General features: G+C 42.8%; 1 protein-coding gene across 7 annotated transcripts in view; it reads right to left on the bottom strand.

Moving 5' to 3' along the window:
- The window catches only part of BLVRA (biliverdin reductase A), a 52,165-nt gene that overhangs the window by 13,701 nt on the left and 20,253 nt on the right, over positions 1-18,211 (bottom strand). The window contains exons 1-4 of one of the 7 annotated variants that reach the window (XM_068935999.1): positions 16,992-17,229; positions 11,717-11,760; positions 10,714-10,808; positions 181-475 (exon numbers count right to left, since the gene is read on the bottom strand). The exons of 2 other annotated variants lie outside the window; for them this stretch is intronic. In XM_068935999.1, the coding sequence (XP_068792100.1) occupies positions 181-222 (42 nt within the window). In that variant the 5' untranslated portion in view covers positions 223-475; positions 10,714-10,808; positions 11,717-11,760; positions 16,992-17,229. Of the gene's footprint in view, positions 1-180; positions 476-5,386; positions 5,443-10,713; positions 10,809-11,716; positions 11,761-16,991; positions 17,744-18,211 lie in introns of those variants that run through there. 4 more of the 7 variants (XM_068936000.1, XM_068936007.1, XM_068936003.1 and 1 more) reach the window with 4 other exon arrangements.

Raw genomic sequence — 18,211 nt, 5'->3', positions numbered from 1 at the left:
TATATAAGCTCTCTTCTCTTCCTAAGCCTCTGCAGCACAGCCTCCTGCGGGCTGACACATGGACATTAACAGCGCATAGCAGCATAGCCAGAACACTTTGAGACAGGAAGTAAAGAATATCTATTTTTTCCCCGTTGCAACTGCTGGCAAACTCTACAGTGTCAGGATGCAATTACCCACCTGACAATTTGGCCAGGATGCTCGCTTGAAATTTCCACACATGAAGCAAGCTCCACAAGCTCTTTAATGACGAGCTGGCACAGCCTCAAGATTTACATCTTCCAAAAGCACGTCCCAGTCACAAAATTGCATCCTGTGGAGCACTAGCCAGGGGCAGTACCCTCGCTGCCCCAGCTGCTGGGCCACAGGTAATAACCTCTCCTGCCTGTTCTCTGCTTGGTCATTGATTTGCAGATGCACTGAGCAACCTGGTTAACCCTTCAAGCTTTCATTGTTCCTCCACAAAAAAGAAACCCTAAAAATCAAGGGAAAAAGAAAAAGCCCTAAAATCAAGCCACGTTGGCCTCTCTGTATATTTTGTTCATTCCACCCTATTACAATCCCCCTTCAACTCTGTTTCTTGTATTTTGGTGTTCTCTCTCCTGCCTCTGCCAAATCCTTCACCTGAGTGAGCTCTTTTGATTACTTCCACTACTTGACTTCCACTTCAAGTCCTTCTGAGACTTTACTAGATAAATGGACAACTCCACTCCGCTCCTCCTTGTGCCTCTTGTCTGATGGGATCACAGCGCAGTTGGCACAAAGGAAAAAAATGAAAGAAAGCTCTTATCCAATCACATGCCATGTCTGGATTTTCTTTTCTTTATAAGCTCTTTCCTACATATGTATTCCTGTCACTGCTGAACTTGGCTTACTTTATACATGCCAAACGTGTATGAGGGTAAAACATACAGTGACTTGTTCAATACGAAAGAAGAAATGATCTCCAGTGGGATTACAGTGACGTATCATTACCAAATATTTGTAGTATAACATAATGACACTGCTCACCAGGGATGACAGATGTATGGGACTCTCAGAGAGAGAGGAGAAAAGAGGACAGCAAGATCACCACCATGTAATCTATTATGAATTGCATCCACAAACAGAATTTAGGATTGGATTCTCATTGATACCCATTTTTCTCTACAGCTACAACTCAACTCAGAATGACAGAATAACCTAGGTTGGAAGGAACCTCCGGGGGTTATCTGACCCAAACCCCACTCAAAGAGGGGCCAGCTACATCGGGTTGCTCAGGGCCTTGTCACGTTCTGGCTGCGCCCACAGATGGAAATCTGGTAACCTCTCAGGGCTTCCGTTACAGGGTTTGTCCACCCTCATAGCGAAAATTTCTTTCTAGTATCTATTCAGTTTCCCGTGTTGCCTCTTGCCATTCCACTGTGCAGCTCACAGTCTGGGTTCAGCTCCTCTATACCCTCTCATCAGATAGCTGTAAGCACCAAAAACCTGCCTTCAGAAAGCAGAACAAACCCAGCTCCCTCAGTCGCTCTTCATATGCTCCAGCCCCCGCCCATCTTTGTGGCTCTCCACTGGACTAGCTCCTGTACATCAACATCTTTCTTGTACAGGGGAGCACAAAACTGGACACAGCACCCTAGGTGTAGCCAGGCCCTTCTGGCTACACTCTTGCTAATGCAGCCCCGGATGCGGGTGGCCTTCTTTGCCAGAAGCGAATGCTGTGGCCTCTGGTTCAACTTCTCCACTAGCACCTGCCGGCCATTTTCTGGCTTTCCAGCCAGTCAGTGCCCAGCCTGTACCGCTACATCCCTGCCACAGGACTTTGCATTTGCCTGTGTTGAACTTAATGATCTTCCTGTCTTTCCATCTCTCCAGCCTGCCTACCCAGGAGGAACGTATACAAATATTTTACAAGCTTGCGGGAATGGAGTTGGAAAAGCCCAAGCGCAGATGAAGCTGAAAGCAGGATGTGAAGGGCAACAGGAAAGGCTTCTATGGGTACACTGGCAACAAAAGAAAGGTTGAGGAAAATAAGGGCCTGCTGCTCAACGGGGACTCCATGCCTTTTTGCCCCAGCTTTCACTAGTAAGGTGAAGTTCAGGCTTCCCAAGTTTGAGAGTCCACTAACAGACTCTGTGGGAATGTAGCATTACCCTCAGTAGAGGAAGCTGGAGTTAGAGAGCTCTTAAGCTAATTGGACATACACAAGCCCCTGGGACCAGACAAGGTGCATCCAAGGGTCCTGAGGGACCTAGCTGTTGTCACTGCGATGTCTCTCTCTATCACCCCTGAGAGGTCATGGCAATCAGGTTCCTGGTGACTGTAAAAAAGGTGAGGATTGCACCCACCTTCAAGAAGGGAAAGAATGAGGATCTTGGGACCTGCAGGCTGGTCAGCCTCACTCTACTCCTGGGTAGTCTGTCCTGGCTTCTGTCTACGGGCACTTTCTTTTCACGTTTGAGCTCCAAGGAGGTCGTTCCTGAAGATCAACCTCCAAGGCAGTCTCCCATGGGATCTTGCCAAGTAGATCCATCAACAAGCCAGAACTTGCTCTGCTGAAGTCTGTGGTTGTAATTCTTTAAGATTTAGATTCATAAAGGGCTCCAGTGTGAATCAGGCCCAGGTCAACTGAAGTTCAGAATCAGTCCAGCTGGAGAACGGTTGATCAGGGCTTATCTTAAGGTCAGAAATTTTCAAGGTTACTGGAGTCTTAAGCTGCTAATATTTGCTTACTGCCTTTAGTGGGATTGGCGTTGGGAGTTACACAGCAGAAAATTCCCCTGAATCTTCCGCAGTCGTCGTTTCCAAGAACTGCTTTTTCTGGCTAGCTCCTGACCTCCACTTCAGCTAAGCGGAGAGGGTGGGGGGAGCCGACTATCTTCTTCCACTGACATAAACAACGAACACTTTTCAACGGATGCTCAGGATGCCAAACATCAACATTTTCACTTCTCCCTTGAAAAGCTTCCCTAATTTCATCTGATGACCAACTTCTGACCACCCAAAGCAGTCATATTTAGGAGAAGCAAGATGGTTTCAACCTAGGAATAAAAACTGTTACTATGCAACTTGTTGTCATAGCAACTAGCCATTCCGTTCAGGTCTTTGAGCTCTTCAAGGTTTCACAGGTGAATACAGTATTCACCCCAAAAGATACTAAATGCACATTACAGAGCCTTTGCTTACGCAGGTAGCTAAGAGAAAAATCACTATGTCTCCATCACTGGTGCTGTTTTTTATTTCCTTTATTTTGTAGGGGGAACTGTCATGGACCAGAGAGAGTAGAAATCAGTCCTGATGATTATATGAAAACTTACTCATTTCCCCTTTGTTTCAAAACTTTTTAGCAGGACAACAGTTACAGTTATCTTTCAAGCACAAAAATGATGAAAGAGGAGGTCCAAACTGTAAACTGCCTTGCCTGCCTTCCACGGCTTTTTCTTAAAATCGGCGACCTTTGCTAAAGCTTTGACGAAAAGATTTCAGTGTCATTTTTCAAGGCTGCTGAGCCTTGACTCCTGCCATATTGAAAAAATGTACAGTAAGTGGCATAACAGTAAGACAAAGAGCATCCAAAAGCATTTTTCTCCATCCTTTTTCTCTCCTAACCAGCTGAATGAAAGAAAAGGGCTGGTGAGAAGATTATAAAGGAATCTCCTTCTCACTCAGGGCATGTGATTAAGGAGTCCCCCCCCCCCCCCCCCCCCCCCCCCACTGCCCAGCAGCCAACCTCTCTGGCCTAGGCACAGAAAGTGTTGCCAGCCTCCCTGAAGAAGTACTTGCTGAACTGGAGGCACGGTGGCTGTACGCCAGAGCACAAGCTCTTCCTGACTGACAGAGATGAGCCCTGCGTAACACTGAAAAATAGACTAGGGAAAGGAATGAAGAGGATCATTTATCTCCCCCACCCCCCCCACACACACATCTATCATTGCCCCTTCACCCTTCTGCTCTCTATTGAGCTTTCTGTGCTGACGTTGCTTTCTGATGCCTCCATCAGCTAGATCTAGGTTACTCTGTAGCAAAAAGTGCTCTACGCCTAAGTATTCTGGGGAAATTTTGCAGTAAAGCAGGAATATTCAGCAGCAAAACAGGCAAGGGGGTATGCCCAACCGGATCAGTCACACAGCAAGATGCATTCCTCCCCAGTGCAATCACAGCAGGACTTCAGCCCTTGGTCTCAAAAATGCTAACGCTCACAGAGGCAAGCTTTAGGTAAGCAAGCTTTACCTCCATTTCGTGCAATGATCCTAAGACTATGCAAAGCCTGTGAAGAGGCAAGATCAAGGATGGCACTTAAGAATAAACACCCTATTTATGATAGGGCATATCATAAATGCCCTTCTTCACACCATCTCTAGACATCACAGGATGAGGGCAGGTACCTTCTCTTATGACATACAGCATATTTCAGTAAGCTTTATGCATCCTCCATGCAGTTTTCAAAGACTATTTGCTAGTTCCCACAGGTATGAATGAGTGACTCATATCAGAAAGCAAAATAGTTTGCATTAATGTAATCTGCAATAGCGTAACACTGATGTGGGAGGCTTTGCTGAAATGTTCCCAGTCTGGTCTTTTTTAAATGTACTACTTCAAATGACTAGCACTTTACTGCCGCACATATCTTAAGACTAGCAGAAACCTTTAATACGAATACTTAACCTGAAAACACTACTGTCAAGGTCAGCTCACTTTTACATATTCAATTATTAATTCCCCAAATAACTCTTTGGGAATTTGCACTCTCTCCAGTGCCCCCTTTCACCAGTCAGATCTTTGCTTATATTAAATTTATAACTCTCTCCAGTCAGAGAGCTTGAAATGTTGTCACTTCCCTCCTGCTATTTAAAAACACACAACACAGTCACCGCTGACCTGGCAGCCACCTCCCACTAAGAGCAAAGAGACCCTAAAGGCAATCCAGGCTGGACTGAGGAAGTTTCCTGGAGCTTCATTTGCAGCAGACTCATGGGTAAGACGTTACAGAGATTGTCTTCTCTATTACCGCAGCAAAGTGCCAAGATAGGGTTGCAGCATCATCCTCACAGGAGGTTTTTAAGGCATGCTGGACAGACAGCAGCAGTCACTGTAAAATCGACAAGGCAAAACCTTGAGGTCCCTTGAAGCTCTGCATCTCTGATTCCAAACACCCAGAGCCCTAGCAGCATCCGCATTCACGGTGCTGGCACATGTTGCAGGCTGCGTCACCATCTCTTACTCTCACTATTGTCTGCTCGTAGCAAGACGCATCTGCCTGGAGCAGAGAAAGCAGAATCTCAGCAGCGTGGCTTTTGTTAGAGTTGTTTTTTTAAAAGGGTAGAACTGCACACATGCCCCAATTTCGCAGACTATTAAAAGGCATAAATATCCTCTGTTCAGGGAACTACTTAGGCACTTTAACCTCTTCACGTGCTCAAGCTCCTTTGCCAAGTAGACACAGTAAAGGCTTCATCAATCCTAAATAAAGAAAAAGAAAAAAGCAGAATGGAGATGAAAAAAGTAATTGTCTGACCACTAACATGCTAGAGTGGGAGCCTGTGTTTTGCTCTGCCTTTGCTGCAACCTAGAGATAAAGAAAAGCCCTTCTGGAAGAAAGAGATAGTCAAAGAAGTAACAGCCAACACTCTGCCCCTTTGTCACATCTCTTTAGAACAGTAACTGCACAAAAAATGAGTCACAGAGAAATTTTCTCGAAAAGCTGCCAAGTCCTTTTACAGTCTCCATGTTCCAGGGAAAGACAACAGCATCTTGGGGTTTTAGAGCAACCACGTACATTTTCTCCTGAGACCACTTTGCTATGGTCTTATCTATCAACACTCCTCAGCCTCTCTCCATTTCTAACCGGCTATCGCAGCCCAGGCCAGAGTTTCCTGGCAGGCACACAGGGTCCGGTTATAACTTCTAGGCACAGAAGGCATAGGCTTCTGGTTCTAAAACTTCTAGAGTTATAACTTTGAGGCACCACCTCTTACACTAGTTTGCCACCAGAAAACAATCTCTTGTCCTGACCGGCACCACTGTACCTTGGGTACAGCCAGAGCAAGCTTTTTCCTCTGGCTTTTAATGGCTGTTTGAAAAATACACTGGCATAGTTTGATATTTATAGATAGATGCCTCTTTGCCCAGGATTTCTGATTAAATTCTGGTTTTCCAGCTGGCTACCAAAGCTGAAATTGATATAGTTATATTAAGATACGGCCAGGTGCTATGTTACAGGTGCCAAACAAGGGCTTTTCAGGAATACTATGATGGTTAATAATAAATGACTGCACTTGTAACGGAAATACCATCTCCAGCATTAATACCTGAGCCTGAGTAGAAAGGAAAACTTTTAATAAAACATACTTCTGAAATCTAACTCTGCTGACTCCAGTGAACACTGTCCAGAGCTCTCCTGACTCACACCACTGAGACAGGCAGCTCTCTGTAGCCTGCAACTCCGTACTGGCACCAACACATCTGCAGAACTAATATGAAAGCATGAGATGTACTGAAAGAATCTGAAGACCTGTTTTTAATATATCCCACATCCCATCCTGTGCAGGACTGAAGTAGAAGCGCTGTGAGAGGGTGGTCTGCTAGCAATTACAGCGCTGTTATGTGAACGGCTGAGTGGAAGCAATACATGAGTACAAATGATCGGTTTTGTCTCGTTTCCCTTTTCTGGCCACAATCTCCCGTTTTGGTTCAGATTTGGCGAGGCAAAAGAGGAAAAAAGACAAATACCACTTCCGAGGAGGAGCCTCAGTTATAAACAGAGAAGTTGGGTCCTCCTTGATCTGGCTGGTTTTGTTTGTAATTCTGCTCTGGGACACACTGTATTGCTTCAGTTTTGGGGAAAAAATGGTGATCCGTGTGGTCAGCTCAAATGGTGGGCTTTGCCTATTATAAGTGCTTTGCTTGAGATATCTGATTTCTATAGGTGACAGCTGAGAGCCAGATTCCATTTGGGTATACCTACACTGCTAATTGGACACCCGGAAAAATTAACAGGAAGATGAGAAGGGCTCTAGTTTTTATTTTATAAAAATATCTTTTTATTAAAAAAGTTACTTATAACACCTATCACATTAAGGTTCTAGGGAATACCCTGGAGTGAATTACACAGTGCTTCGTGAACTTCTGGTGGATAAATAAACATCTCCACGTAGCTGTAGCTCCATCACGGCTATTCTTTAACCAATGTCTATATGTGGCTGATTAGAATACAGCTACAGAAAAGAGAGCCACACACAGTTCAGAAACATTTGTTTTAGCTTTTAGTATGCTGTAACAATTTTTGAAAGTGAATTTGTGCATGGTGCTAGAAGAAGAGAAGAATGTTATAACAGACAACTGCCGGCTACTTTGGAGTAAAATCCAGTTTAGAGGAGTGTTCAGGAGAGTGGGCTGTAGTATGGAGTTACCAGCAATTTGCAGATCTGAATTCTCCATGGGATCAAACGCTATTATTGCTACAGGACCAATTTGTGCCTCAACAGAGGCTGGAGGATTATAACCCTGAATAAAGCTAAAAACGGTACTATCCCCCGCCCCAAATTATGTGAAACACTACTGATCAGTGATTGCTCTCCCTTTCCCCGAACGTGTGCTCCACTGTTTACTTGCTTAATGTTCATGTAAGCCCTGAACCATCAGAGCTGAACTCAAGAGTTGATCCCAGAGTACTGTGAACCCGTATCCCCTACCCTCCCTGCAGAAAAATAAAGCTAGAGTAAAGTCTCCGCATGACTAGGCAGTTGAACGCTAACTACTGAGATTCTGCTTACACGTGTTTCTTACACAGACGCCGCTGTTTTGTTTAATTTTAAAATTAAGAGCTTCTCATATTCTATTAAAGAAACAGCAGGATTACTCATCCCCTACCTGTTTTTGGGCAAACATTACTCAACCGAATCACAAGAGGTAAAGCTGACAGGGCAGCAGGCTGGGAAATGCCAAGGAATCTCAGCGCATTCCCTTCCCTCCCCACGCTGCTCATTTTGTTTTCTATGGAGATGACAGGCTCCTTCAGGCATAGCCTCTACCTTGCTTGACATATTCCTGAGTGCCAGGCAGGTAACGCCGACCACAGGAGCGGCTTCCAAACCATTGCTATAATACAAATGAAAGCGATGAAGGACAATCACAGAAAAGTGTTCTGAAAGGTATGCTCAATTCCTTCATCTGCCCCGAATGTGCCCACCGGTTACTGTGGCTCTGTAAGCAATACCTTCATCAGAGGGCATAACGAGTCCAGAACTGGGCTGGGCAGACGCAGGAAAGATGTCTTTCCAGACTGTCTTCTTACTTTCTTCCAAAAGCTTGCTGGGTGACCTAAAGCAAGCAAATCACATCACCTTTCCCTGTCCAACCTGCCCAATTCCAAAGCAGAGGAAATTTGTCTCTTCTGCAAAGCATTTTCAGACCTAGTGATGAAAAGTATAATATAGGAGGTAGGTATTATTACAACCTCTCCTCTTCAACTGCAGGAAATCCCACACAAATAAGATGTATAAAGTGGCTATAACCAATTTTGTATTTAAATACCTAAATAAAACAATGCAATACAATGCACAACATGAAAATGTCTCTTTTCTTTCCTTTCTGTTGCTTTCTATTAAATCTATCTGAAACCCCAGCCCTGCAAAGAATTATATTCATGCTTAGCTTTAATCATGAGTAGTCCCACTGATTTTAACAAGAATACTCAAACCTGCACACTAAGAAATAGGAGCCTTTTCTGTTAAGCGTAACATCATTAGGCACAAGAACAAAACACATATCCAGCCACAGGCATGCCCTTTTAATATCTTTATAGGCTCCACTCAAGAGATGATATCTATCTTCCGGTCCACTAAAGGTCACCAAATCCCAGCTCTGTGACAGGATGACCTATTTTGAGATTCCCCCAAAACAAAAATCCCCCCCCTCCTGCTACAAGCTGCAGTCACTATATAGCTCGTGCTTAGCACGGCTGGTGAAACCCTTGGCCTCCACTGTGAGCATGATGGCAGTTCACATCAGCAGGCACCTGGCTCATACTCTCTGCATAGTAAACAATATATACGTACAGAAATTGTAGCTGGTCAGACAAGTGCCTTTTATACCCGACGTTCTCCCCCATAACTCCATCAAAAATGTTTTCACCCATCTAAAATAAATGGGTTGTGATGGAAAGCATTTGTTTTATAACTAGATTAAAATCACCTGAGAAGTAGATAATGTTTTACACAGTACTGTAATCTTAAAAATGATGCATTTGATGGCTAATGCTTAACTCATTTTATCAGTTTACCACTCTTCAACAGGGCCTGGAAAAAGCAATGGATATTCTCTATTCCTACTAAGTTTTTGAAAGGTAGAGGAGGCTTGAAAGTAGGAGAAAGCACATTTCCAGAAAGAAGAGCAACAACTTAGGTTACTCAAGTCTCTCCTACCTTTGAAGCCCACTCAGTGTTTTTATGTTATTGGTCATCATAACACTCAAAAAGTGTACAGGCCAGCCACTAGCCTTGTCTCTCAGGAACCATCAGTCTCCATTTCAATGTGATTTAGCAGTCAACTAGTTCTGATTGATTACCTCTTACCTACTAAGATTGTCCCAAGGAACTGAAAACACCTTCATCTATGCATCAGTCACTAGAGGGAGCTTTCGTTATTCTATTTATATCATAGTGATAAAAAAGTAAAGTGAATAAAAGGTTATATAAAGGTTACGGGAATACTTTAGAAGTATATTTCGCACAGCACTTCAACTGCACCTTTATGTCTCACGCAAATTTTTTGGAAGAATGATGCTTTGTGCCTTAACAGGACACATTTCAAAAACAAATTCCACACCTCCCCTTACAAGGTGTACCCCATTAAGCCTCAAGATTTCTACAAGCAGAGAGGCAGTTCTATATGCCAACCAGCTGGCTAGATTACCCAGTAGTTTTGATCTGCATATACAGTCAGACAGCTCTGAGCATGCCTAAACCTGAACCTTCAAATTTGAATGTGCCAACCCAGAGCTTTAAACTATTACGAAAAATGAATGAGCAAAAGAATGACCTACAAAGTGTCTCCAATTTACAACTTTCTGCCTCTTTACAGTGTAGTCACCATCATCAGATTTATCACTACAGAAACCCTCCAAAAGAAATTTAATCAACAGCCATCAAGCTGTGGCCCACAGCAAACAAACAGAAGCTCCTACTTGATACAAGCCACTCGATCAAGTATGAATATTAAAAACATGACTAAAGAAAGATGAATACATACTGCAACTCAGAGAACAGGTATGCGCGTCTTATGCATAACATTGACAGCACTCTGATTGCTGCCTCCTACAGCATGGGCCAAAACAACTACAACATTATGCTTTTAACGTTATGCCATCTGTTCAGGCTACTGGTTTTTTCTTTTCCAAAAGACAGGTCCCCTTTTGTACCCTAAATAGAACAGCATGTAGTCTCCTCAAGGCACTTGCATTTTTTGTTTAAACCAAAACCACAAAAAGTATGGACACATGCAATGAATATAAAACTCATTAAAAAGCAATTTCAGGACTCTATGGTTGGGCCCATGCAATAATGATAGCTGCAGAAGGATACGGGATGATTTTTCCAGCATACCAGTGGTAGTGTAAGTTCTAGATACTTTGTTAATAACAATCTGGTTGCACTGGGACCCCTATTAGCTCTTGAAACCTGCTCGCAGCATCTACCAAGTTCACGGCCCCCTCCAAAACCTCTGTAAAGAAACCTCTAATAGCTGAATATGCTTAAACAACATTGCTCTTCATCATCTGATCTGTCTCCAAAGATGTGGAGCAGGAAGGGTTCAGTGAAGCCGACTACCTGCAGGAAAAAAAAGGGACCATGGAAGTAAGGGATTTCCAAGAGTGAACACTTTCCTCCGAAGCGTGATACAAACAGTCTTATCCAGATTATATCAGAATATATCTATTTCATTTTGTCAGCAATATTTTGGTAAAGTGATTTGTCAATTCCTTTTATAAGAGAAGAACTCCACGCTCTTCTAAAAGGTCATTTTCTTAATGGTACCATTCCTTTACGAGGCCAAAGAGGGCACTAAGTTCTGACAAAAAGCGAATGGCTGTATTGGAACACTACTACCCCGTGCTACCAACGGGAGCAGAAAAGACATTTTAACATGTAAAGACAATCAGAGTCATTAGTTTAGTCGACCTTGCTGCTTTTTTAAATCTCAGTCTAAAACTCTTATTTTCTCATTAGCTTATGCTAGCCTAACTCAATCAAGCATTTTGAGGTTCTGGGTAAGAAACTCACAGAATAATATCTAAGTCATTCACATCTCATGCATGAGACCGGCTCCGATTGAGGCCTCTCCATAAAATGGTTTTCAGACCAATCATTTTTCTTATTTATTCGATCATTACAAATGGAAAACACAAGGCATCCTACTTTCACACCATAAACACAAACGCTACACACGGGTATTTGTAAGCCAGGGCTGTTTTATAGATTTCTGCTTTTGGTATCAGACAATGAATCTCTGTTCTGCCCTCCCATGGTCAGACTGCTGTACATAACGAAGGCAGTGGAGCCTCAGCAGTTCAGAATATATAACCAACAACTGTTTGCAATCATCTGTGAGCACAGCCCATCCAGACCCATTTGCTTTGGTTAGGGTTAGATGGAGCTGGGGAAAGGGCATGACAGTGCGGCCAACCACTGGCTTGTGAGCCAGACTTACAGCCCACAAGCCTTTTGAGTATACTTACTTTAAGGCCAGTTTTTCCTCCTGACCATATGGATTTTAGTTCAACTGAAATAGGAAAGAAGTTCATTTCAGACAGACATATAGATAAAAATAAGGTCATGCAGGAGCCAGAAACTGAAAATAATTATGCGCACAGTGTAAAGAATGTACCTTGAACTTCTTTTTATTCTCCCTACTCACTATGATCCTCTTAATGAAAAAGGCCATCTCTGTCTGTATGGTGGTATGGGATCTCAAAGGCAAAAACTGAAGAGTTGAAGCCTCATTTAGTAGAGGTTTAAATAATAGAAACTTAACGGCTACGTCTTCAGGATTATCAGCACCCTCATGCTTTCTGAAGAACTGATAACTCAGTAGTGCCTAGCAGGACTACACCCCTCCCATGTTTTAAAAATGGGACTTCTTTTTTTCCAATATGGCGGGCCATTTGAGGCTGGGAAGGTCTCAGCCAACAGGTGGGGACAATAATAAGCTTCAGAGGATCAGCAGTAGTTGTAAAAAGCACTCCTTCAACTTGAATATAGGAAGAGAAGACAACTGCTGACCCTGCATTGGAAAAAAAAAAAAAAAGTCCATCACACTTTTCCCTGGTTCAAAATTAGCCCTCCTTTGCAGCCAGCAGGGAGTAAGACTTTGCTCTCCATCTCTGCCCTCATGAGAAAGCAGTGTCCTTTCTGGTGGAGCTGAACAGCAGAGCTGGCTTCAAAGCAGTGAGAATTATGTTGCCATCTTTCCTGCTCAGAGGACAAGTGGAGTAGGAGGGACGTGAGGTTCCTCCCTTTCTCTCTGAAACAAGAGAGGATCAGCTGCAGGCTGATAATTTTATGGTTCTTTTCCTGTGCTTTCATTGTGCCAATACTGCAAATATCATTAGATCAAGCTGGTTGCCACCAGGACCCATTCAGGAAGGACCGGGTTGGAAACACCTGTCAGAATATTGCTTTTAAACAGCAATCAGAGTCAACGAGTGACCTGTTTTCAACAACTGATCTGTTTATTTCAAAAAGATTTATTCAGCAGCCCTCAGTCTTAAGGAGCCATTACAAATGTCAGGCATATAAGAATGGACACTATGTCTTATCTTTGTAAATACTGGGCTAAATGCAAGGAGAGCTATACTGTGCAAGAAAACAAAAGTAACATTGATTTCCAAATCAAAGTTTTGCTTAGCCGTTGCCACTTAAGAAGGTTACAAATTCCAAATGAGTATCATGTTTACGAAAGCATATATTTTCAATAGCCACCAGTACTGGTTATCCTGAGTTCTGGACGATGAACGTAAGGCACCTCAGGCCTCATTCTAGCAGGTATTGCAGTTCAGAAGAGTCAAACTGCAAATTCAAATAATCAATACTCAATAATTATGAAAAATCAGGCCTACTCTGTGTTAAATGGGAAGTAATGAAAGCAGATAAAGTCTGTGGTCACTTCCCATGCCAGGACTGTACCACCCTGGTTTATAACCTCATCACTTAACAGACATTGAATTGTCACCAGTACAGAATTTATCTTCATCCTTTTCTGCAAGTTCCTCACAGATTTTTATCATGGGAGAATCACAGTTTTAGAAGAGAACAGAGGTCAGGAGTTAATTTGTGCTCTCCATCCAAATTTTATGAACCTGGGATTTAATGAGGACAAAATCTCAGACCTCTAAATATTTGTATCTGTCATTAGGACTAAGCACAGATAGACATTTATACAGACATGTTGCTCACACTTTCAGCAGAACACACTGTGGATGTGCCTGAGAAAAATTAACAAATTACTTCAAAGACAAGTACGAGCAAGCCATTGCAGCCTCTAAATTAATCACCAAATAACAGGCTACCCAATCTTCTGTTGCTAATCTGCATCGCAGTCTACAAAAAAACCAGTAAATGTTGACTAAGGACTGCTTGCCCTAGCAATGGAAAGATTCTTTATAGTTTTTAGCATAGCTAAAGACATCCAAGGTATTTCAACTTGAATGACTATAGTCTAAACTTTTCCCCTCATACCCTGTACTGTTTCTCTCTCTTTTTTAGGGACTACGTAATTATTTACTAATTCCATATTCTTTCTCATAACTTTCACTTGTCCTCATTCACGGAACAAAGGTAGCGACAAGACAATACAGATCTCACATTTTCTGCCTACACATCTTATTAAGAGGGAAAGCTAATAAACACAGTAACATCACGTAAGTCATGAGAACGGCTTGCTTTATTAGCAAATGCAGTGCAGCCTTTAATTTAGTGTTTAGCATAGTTATACTAACGTAACAGGAAAACTAGTTGGCCAACCCAGGGTCTTTCTAGCTGGCTTACAATACAATACTCAGGGGGGAAAAAAAAAGAAAAGAAAAGAAAAAGAAACTTCTGTTATGCTAACAGTTGAACACAATTTGCTAAAGAAAGTTCAATTCTATTTTTACATGGTGGATTCCATCCATCTGGAATAACAAGATTAGTAACTCTGTTTCGTTATCTTTTCCAGTCAGGTGTGTTTTCTGAAATTCTTCCTAATTAGCACAGTAGATCTCTGTCTGGGTTGCAAATGTTGGTAGGAAACGTTTAAGTTCAGTTAAACAAAGAGCCAAACCTCTTTTTGCTTAGTTGAGAAGGCCAACCATATATTGCACTTACTTTATGAAGTTTCAAGATGTAGGCCCACCAGTTCGGCCCCGTGTGCATGAGAACACTTCATGGTTTAAGGCCAGCTCCATAGGAGGGGGCTAGGCCCTCAACAACCTTTGATCTCCTAAATTAAAACTGGGCATGTATACACTCAATACTTTTACCACAGGATTAAGTTGCTAAGTGCCTTAGCTTTCAAGTCTGTTTTTTTTTTTTCCGTAAGCCCCATTCCCACCCCTATCAATGAAGCAACCATTTTAACTCCTTACATTATGCTTCTAGTGTACTTTATTGAGCAAGTTCTCTTTCTACACTGAGCACTAACTGAAAGCTTCAGAAGGATACAGTTCCTGAAAATCAGAAGTGAAAGGGCCGTTCCTGGTCCCATATATGTCAATGTTGCTGTACCGCTGTGCTTCAAGGAACTCCTTGCCTGGGGGGTTGTTGTCCCACTGCAGATACATATCGCAGCCCTTTCTGTTAGTTTCTTCACTTATTTCCAACAATGCTTTGTTTTTAATCTATTTTCTGACTGCTGTTTACCTGGCCAAGGAGGGCAGCACAAATAGTACTTTAATGGACTACTTTGGGGCTAACAGATAATTATTGAAGCTTCTACAGCAAATCTGTGCAGAGGAACGCAAGGCGTAACATGCTCTCTACGAGCCATATGCACCTGTGGTGACTGAGAGGTATCATTAAAATGCACAGACGTCAATGTGCTTTTCACGCCTGCATTTTACTGAAATTTTGACGCCCCAGTGCAAGAGAGGAAGCAATTCCAGTTTTAATTCAGGAATTGGTCAGTTCATTTCTCCATTCATCTTTGTTTTTTTCAACATGGACGGTGCATATTCAGTTGTGAAAAGGAACAAAGATCAAGCTGGCTTTTTGCTCATCTTATTCTCATACGCTGAGCTTACTTTCTGAAGTTAGTGGATACTGTAGACGTTCTTCACTAAAACTGAGTTTGAAAACTAGGAAGAAAAGATTCTCCGTTTTAGCCACACAAAATAAGTATTGCCCGTTCTTTAAGAATAACACGTGCCACACTTCTTTGATCTGAACTCCAGATGCTTCCAAACCACAGCTCAACTGACTTTCTAAAGAAACTATGAGGTTAGTATGAGAAAGAAGTCTATTAACCATGTGCATGTGAAAATTAACAGGACAAGGTTACATCAGCCCTCAAGTAGAAGGGAAGTTTAACAATGGAAATGATACAATTTCCAATACTAGTGAGATGAAAGAAATACAACATTAGGCAAGCTAGTGAACTAAAATTAGTATTTGTTTAGAAAATACTACTAGTTCTTGGCACAAAAATCTGTGAAGAATATTTTTATTCCAAGCTGGAAACTTCATTAGCTAGGCTGATCGCTCATTACTTCTCTGAATATAAGTTTAAACATTTGTCAGTTGCTCTGCAGTTTGTGAAAACTAAAACTTTACAATGGATTCATATCATTAAAAAAGATTTCTGTATTTTCTCATTTACTGGCACAGACCACAGAAAGATGCTCAAACGCTATGAAATCAGTTTTTGGCATTGTGTTGTTCTCTGCTAGCATCTGTGATTAGAGGATCAACAGCTGAATGACTGTCTTCATTAAATGAAAACTAATTTGGCAAACCAATGCAAGGAGTCTGCTGATGCACTACATTATCATGTTCTATTGCCCCTGATACCTGATAAGTTATTTTGCCAAAAAACACTTCAATAAGCTGCTGTCCTAATTAACATTAACTAGCTTGTTTTTTTGAACAACCTCCAATACAGAAGTATAGCATGATGCCAGGAAAAGGCTACATGAAGGCTGAGCCTATCTTTCATTGTGCGTAGACTGGAAGCAACCACTGAGCCATGATTTATGTTTTCTAAGATAGTTAGATATAAGTGGTAACTGTGACTACAGCATAAAGTAGTATCAATAAAGTGTCAATGTATTTTACACATGGATTCTACACTGTATCTGAGAACATAAGAATCATCTCTCTCCCACCAAGGGCCATCTGGAATATTTCAGCATCTCACAAGCCGCACCACATTCCTTTGCAATAGGAAAATACTATCATCTATGCTTTACACATGGGTAAAATGAGGTACAGCAAGGTTAGTGGTCTATTTTTCAGAAATAGGGTCTCAAACACCCACAATAGCCATGGTTTTTAACAGGATTTGCAGGAAGCTCTGCAGGTCCAAAAACATGCCCAGAAGACACTACGTACAAAAGGTTTTGAATGACCTCTCACTATCTCACCATGCAGAGCTCTGGCCACCTCCTGATACTACTTGGTTATTTTCATATCATTTATGAGCTAACACTCTACTTCAACACAGGGCACCTCTGACATATTTCCAACCAAACGTTTTTTCTGGGTTTTTTTGTTTGTTTTTCTTTCTCCCTCTTTTTTTTTAAAGCCCCTCTCAAGTTTGGCCTGTCTCCTCTACTCTGGTGGGTGTCTCTGTCTTTAGAGCAACTAGGGTAGCACCTATGCAAAGACTTGCTAGACTCCCCCACCCCTTCACAACAGCGGGGGGGGGGGGGGGGACACTGGTGGCAAGCAATCTTGGGAAGGGTGGAGGCGGTCAGAAGACTAAAGCGGTGCTTCCAAATCCTAATTACTGTTAGCAGGGATTAAGTAATAGTCACTAACCTCTTCAGTTCACAGAGGAGAAACGTGATCCTGTTTAATTCGCCTCCACTCCCTGCAGCTCCTTCTTATACAACACTCAGCAGCTCCAGCATATCAATGTGCTGCTCTCCCTGCTGCTACTAGGGCTGCTATCAGTGCAGCAACACCCCCTTGGCCAGGAATCCAATAAGGACACTACAGGGGCGGGCTATAGCCAGGAGCAGCCATAGCAGCAGAAAGGCTGCTATAGGCACTGAGCCTGGGAGATATCACCTCACCTAGGAAACCCGAAGAAAGCCACACCTGGCTAGCAGGCGGCATCACCTCCCTGGTGCCCGGGGCAAGGACCTGATTAACCCTCCGCAGTGGGGTTTCTCCCAGCCAGGCGTTATCCAGAGGAGCCCAGCTGTGCACTGGGCTGTGGAGGCTAGTACGTCAGCCTCCTATGCGCCCACCCGGCTGCATCTGTAGGCTTTGCTACAGGCTGAGTCCTTGCTTGGGGGAGCAGGAGTTTCAGCAGCGCCAAGCCTGGGGTAGCCTCCCCTGCGGGAAAGCAAACACGCCAATCTGTGTCTGGCTTTGCCCTGGCAGCCTACGTACAGGAAGCAGCTGTAGGGACAGCGCAGTCCAGGTTATGCAAGCTCTTACTCAAGATTACTTCTCCCCATTTCTACAGAAATTGCTTCCTGGCCCACAACACCACACTGTGCTTAAGCCCTAGCTTTTCCTTAGAGAGCCACTTTTTACCAGATCTTACTCCTAGCCTCTTCACTAGTTTCCGCACGTGCGTGTCTTATCTTCATACAGCAGTGCTTTCAGCTGGTTCATTCAGGGCTGGGAAGATAAAAGCCTGGGAGGGTGCAGCTATTTTCCCTGTAGCTTGTAGTTCCTGCAATGAACAGCGCGTGCAGCCGGGATAGTCTGAATTCCACAGACCAGTCTACACTGCGCCGATGCTGGGCATTTGCAGGCTAGTATAGCACCTCAAACTGTGTCACATTAGGACTACAGGTACAAAGGATCAAATTCTGTAAACATTCATCTCAGATGTCATGTAGAAATAACTGGAGAAATCAGCAGCAGTATTTTTTTGCACCCGAGTGTGTTCAATTCATTGTATTTCTGGTAAATTTTGGGACTTGCTATGCGTAAGTAGTAATGGCATAAATAGTAATCTGCCTTCTTCCTATAAAGCTTAAAAAAAAAATCAGCACAGCTCTAGATTCCTTAAACTCTTTATT

The sequence above is a fragment of the Struthio camelus genome, chromosome 2 (assembly GCF_040807025.1).
Source record: "Struthio camelus isolate bStrCam1 chromosome 2, bStrCam1.hap1, whole genome shotgun sequence".
In the NCBI taxonomy this organism is placed as follows: domain Eukaryota; kingdom Metazoa; phylum Chordata; class Aves; order Struthioniformes; family Struthionidae; genus Struthio; species Struthio camelus.
Note: the sequence above shows the minus strand (reverse complement) of the source record. Positions and strands in the feature narration are given on the sequence as shown.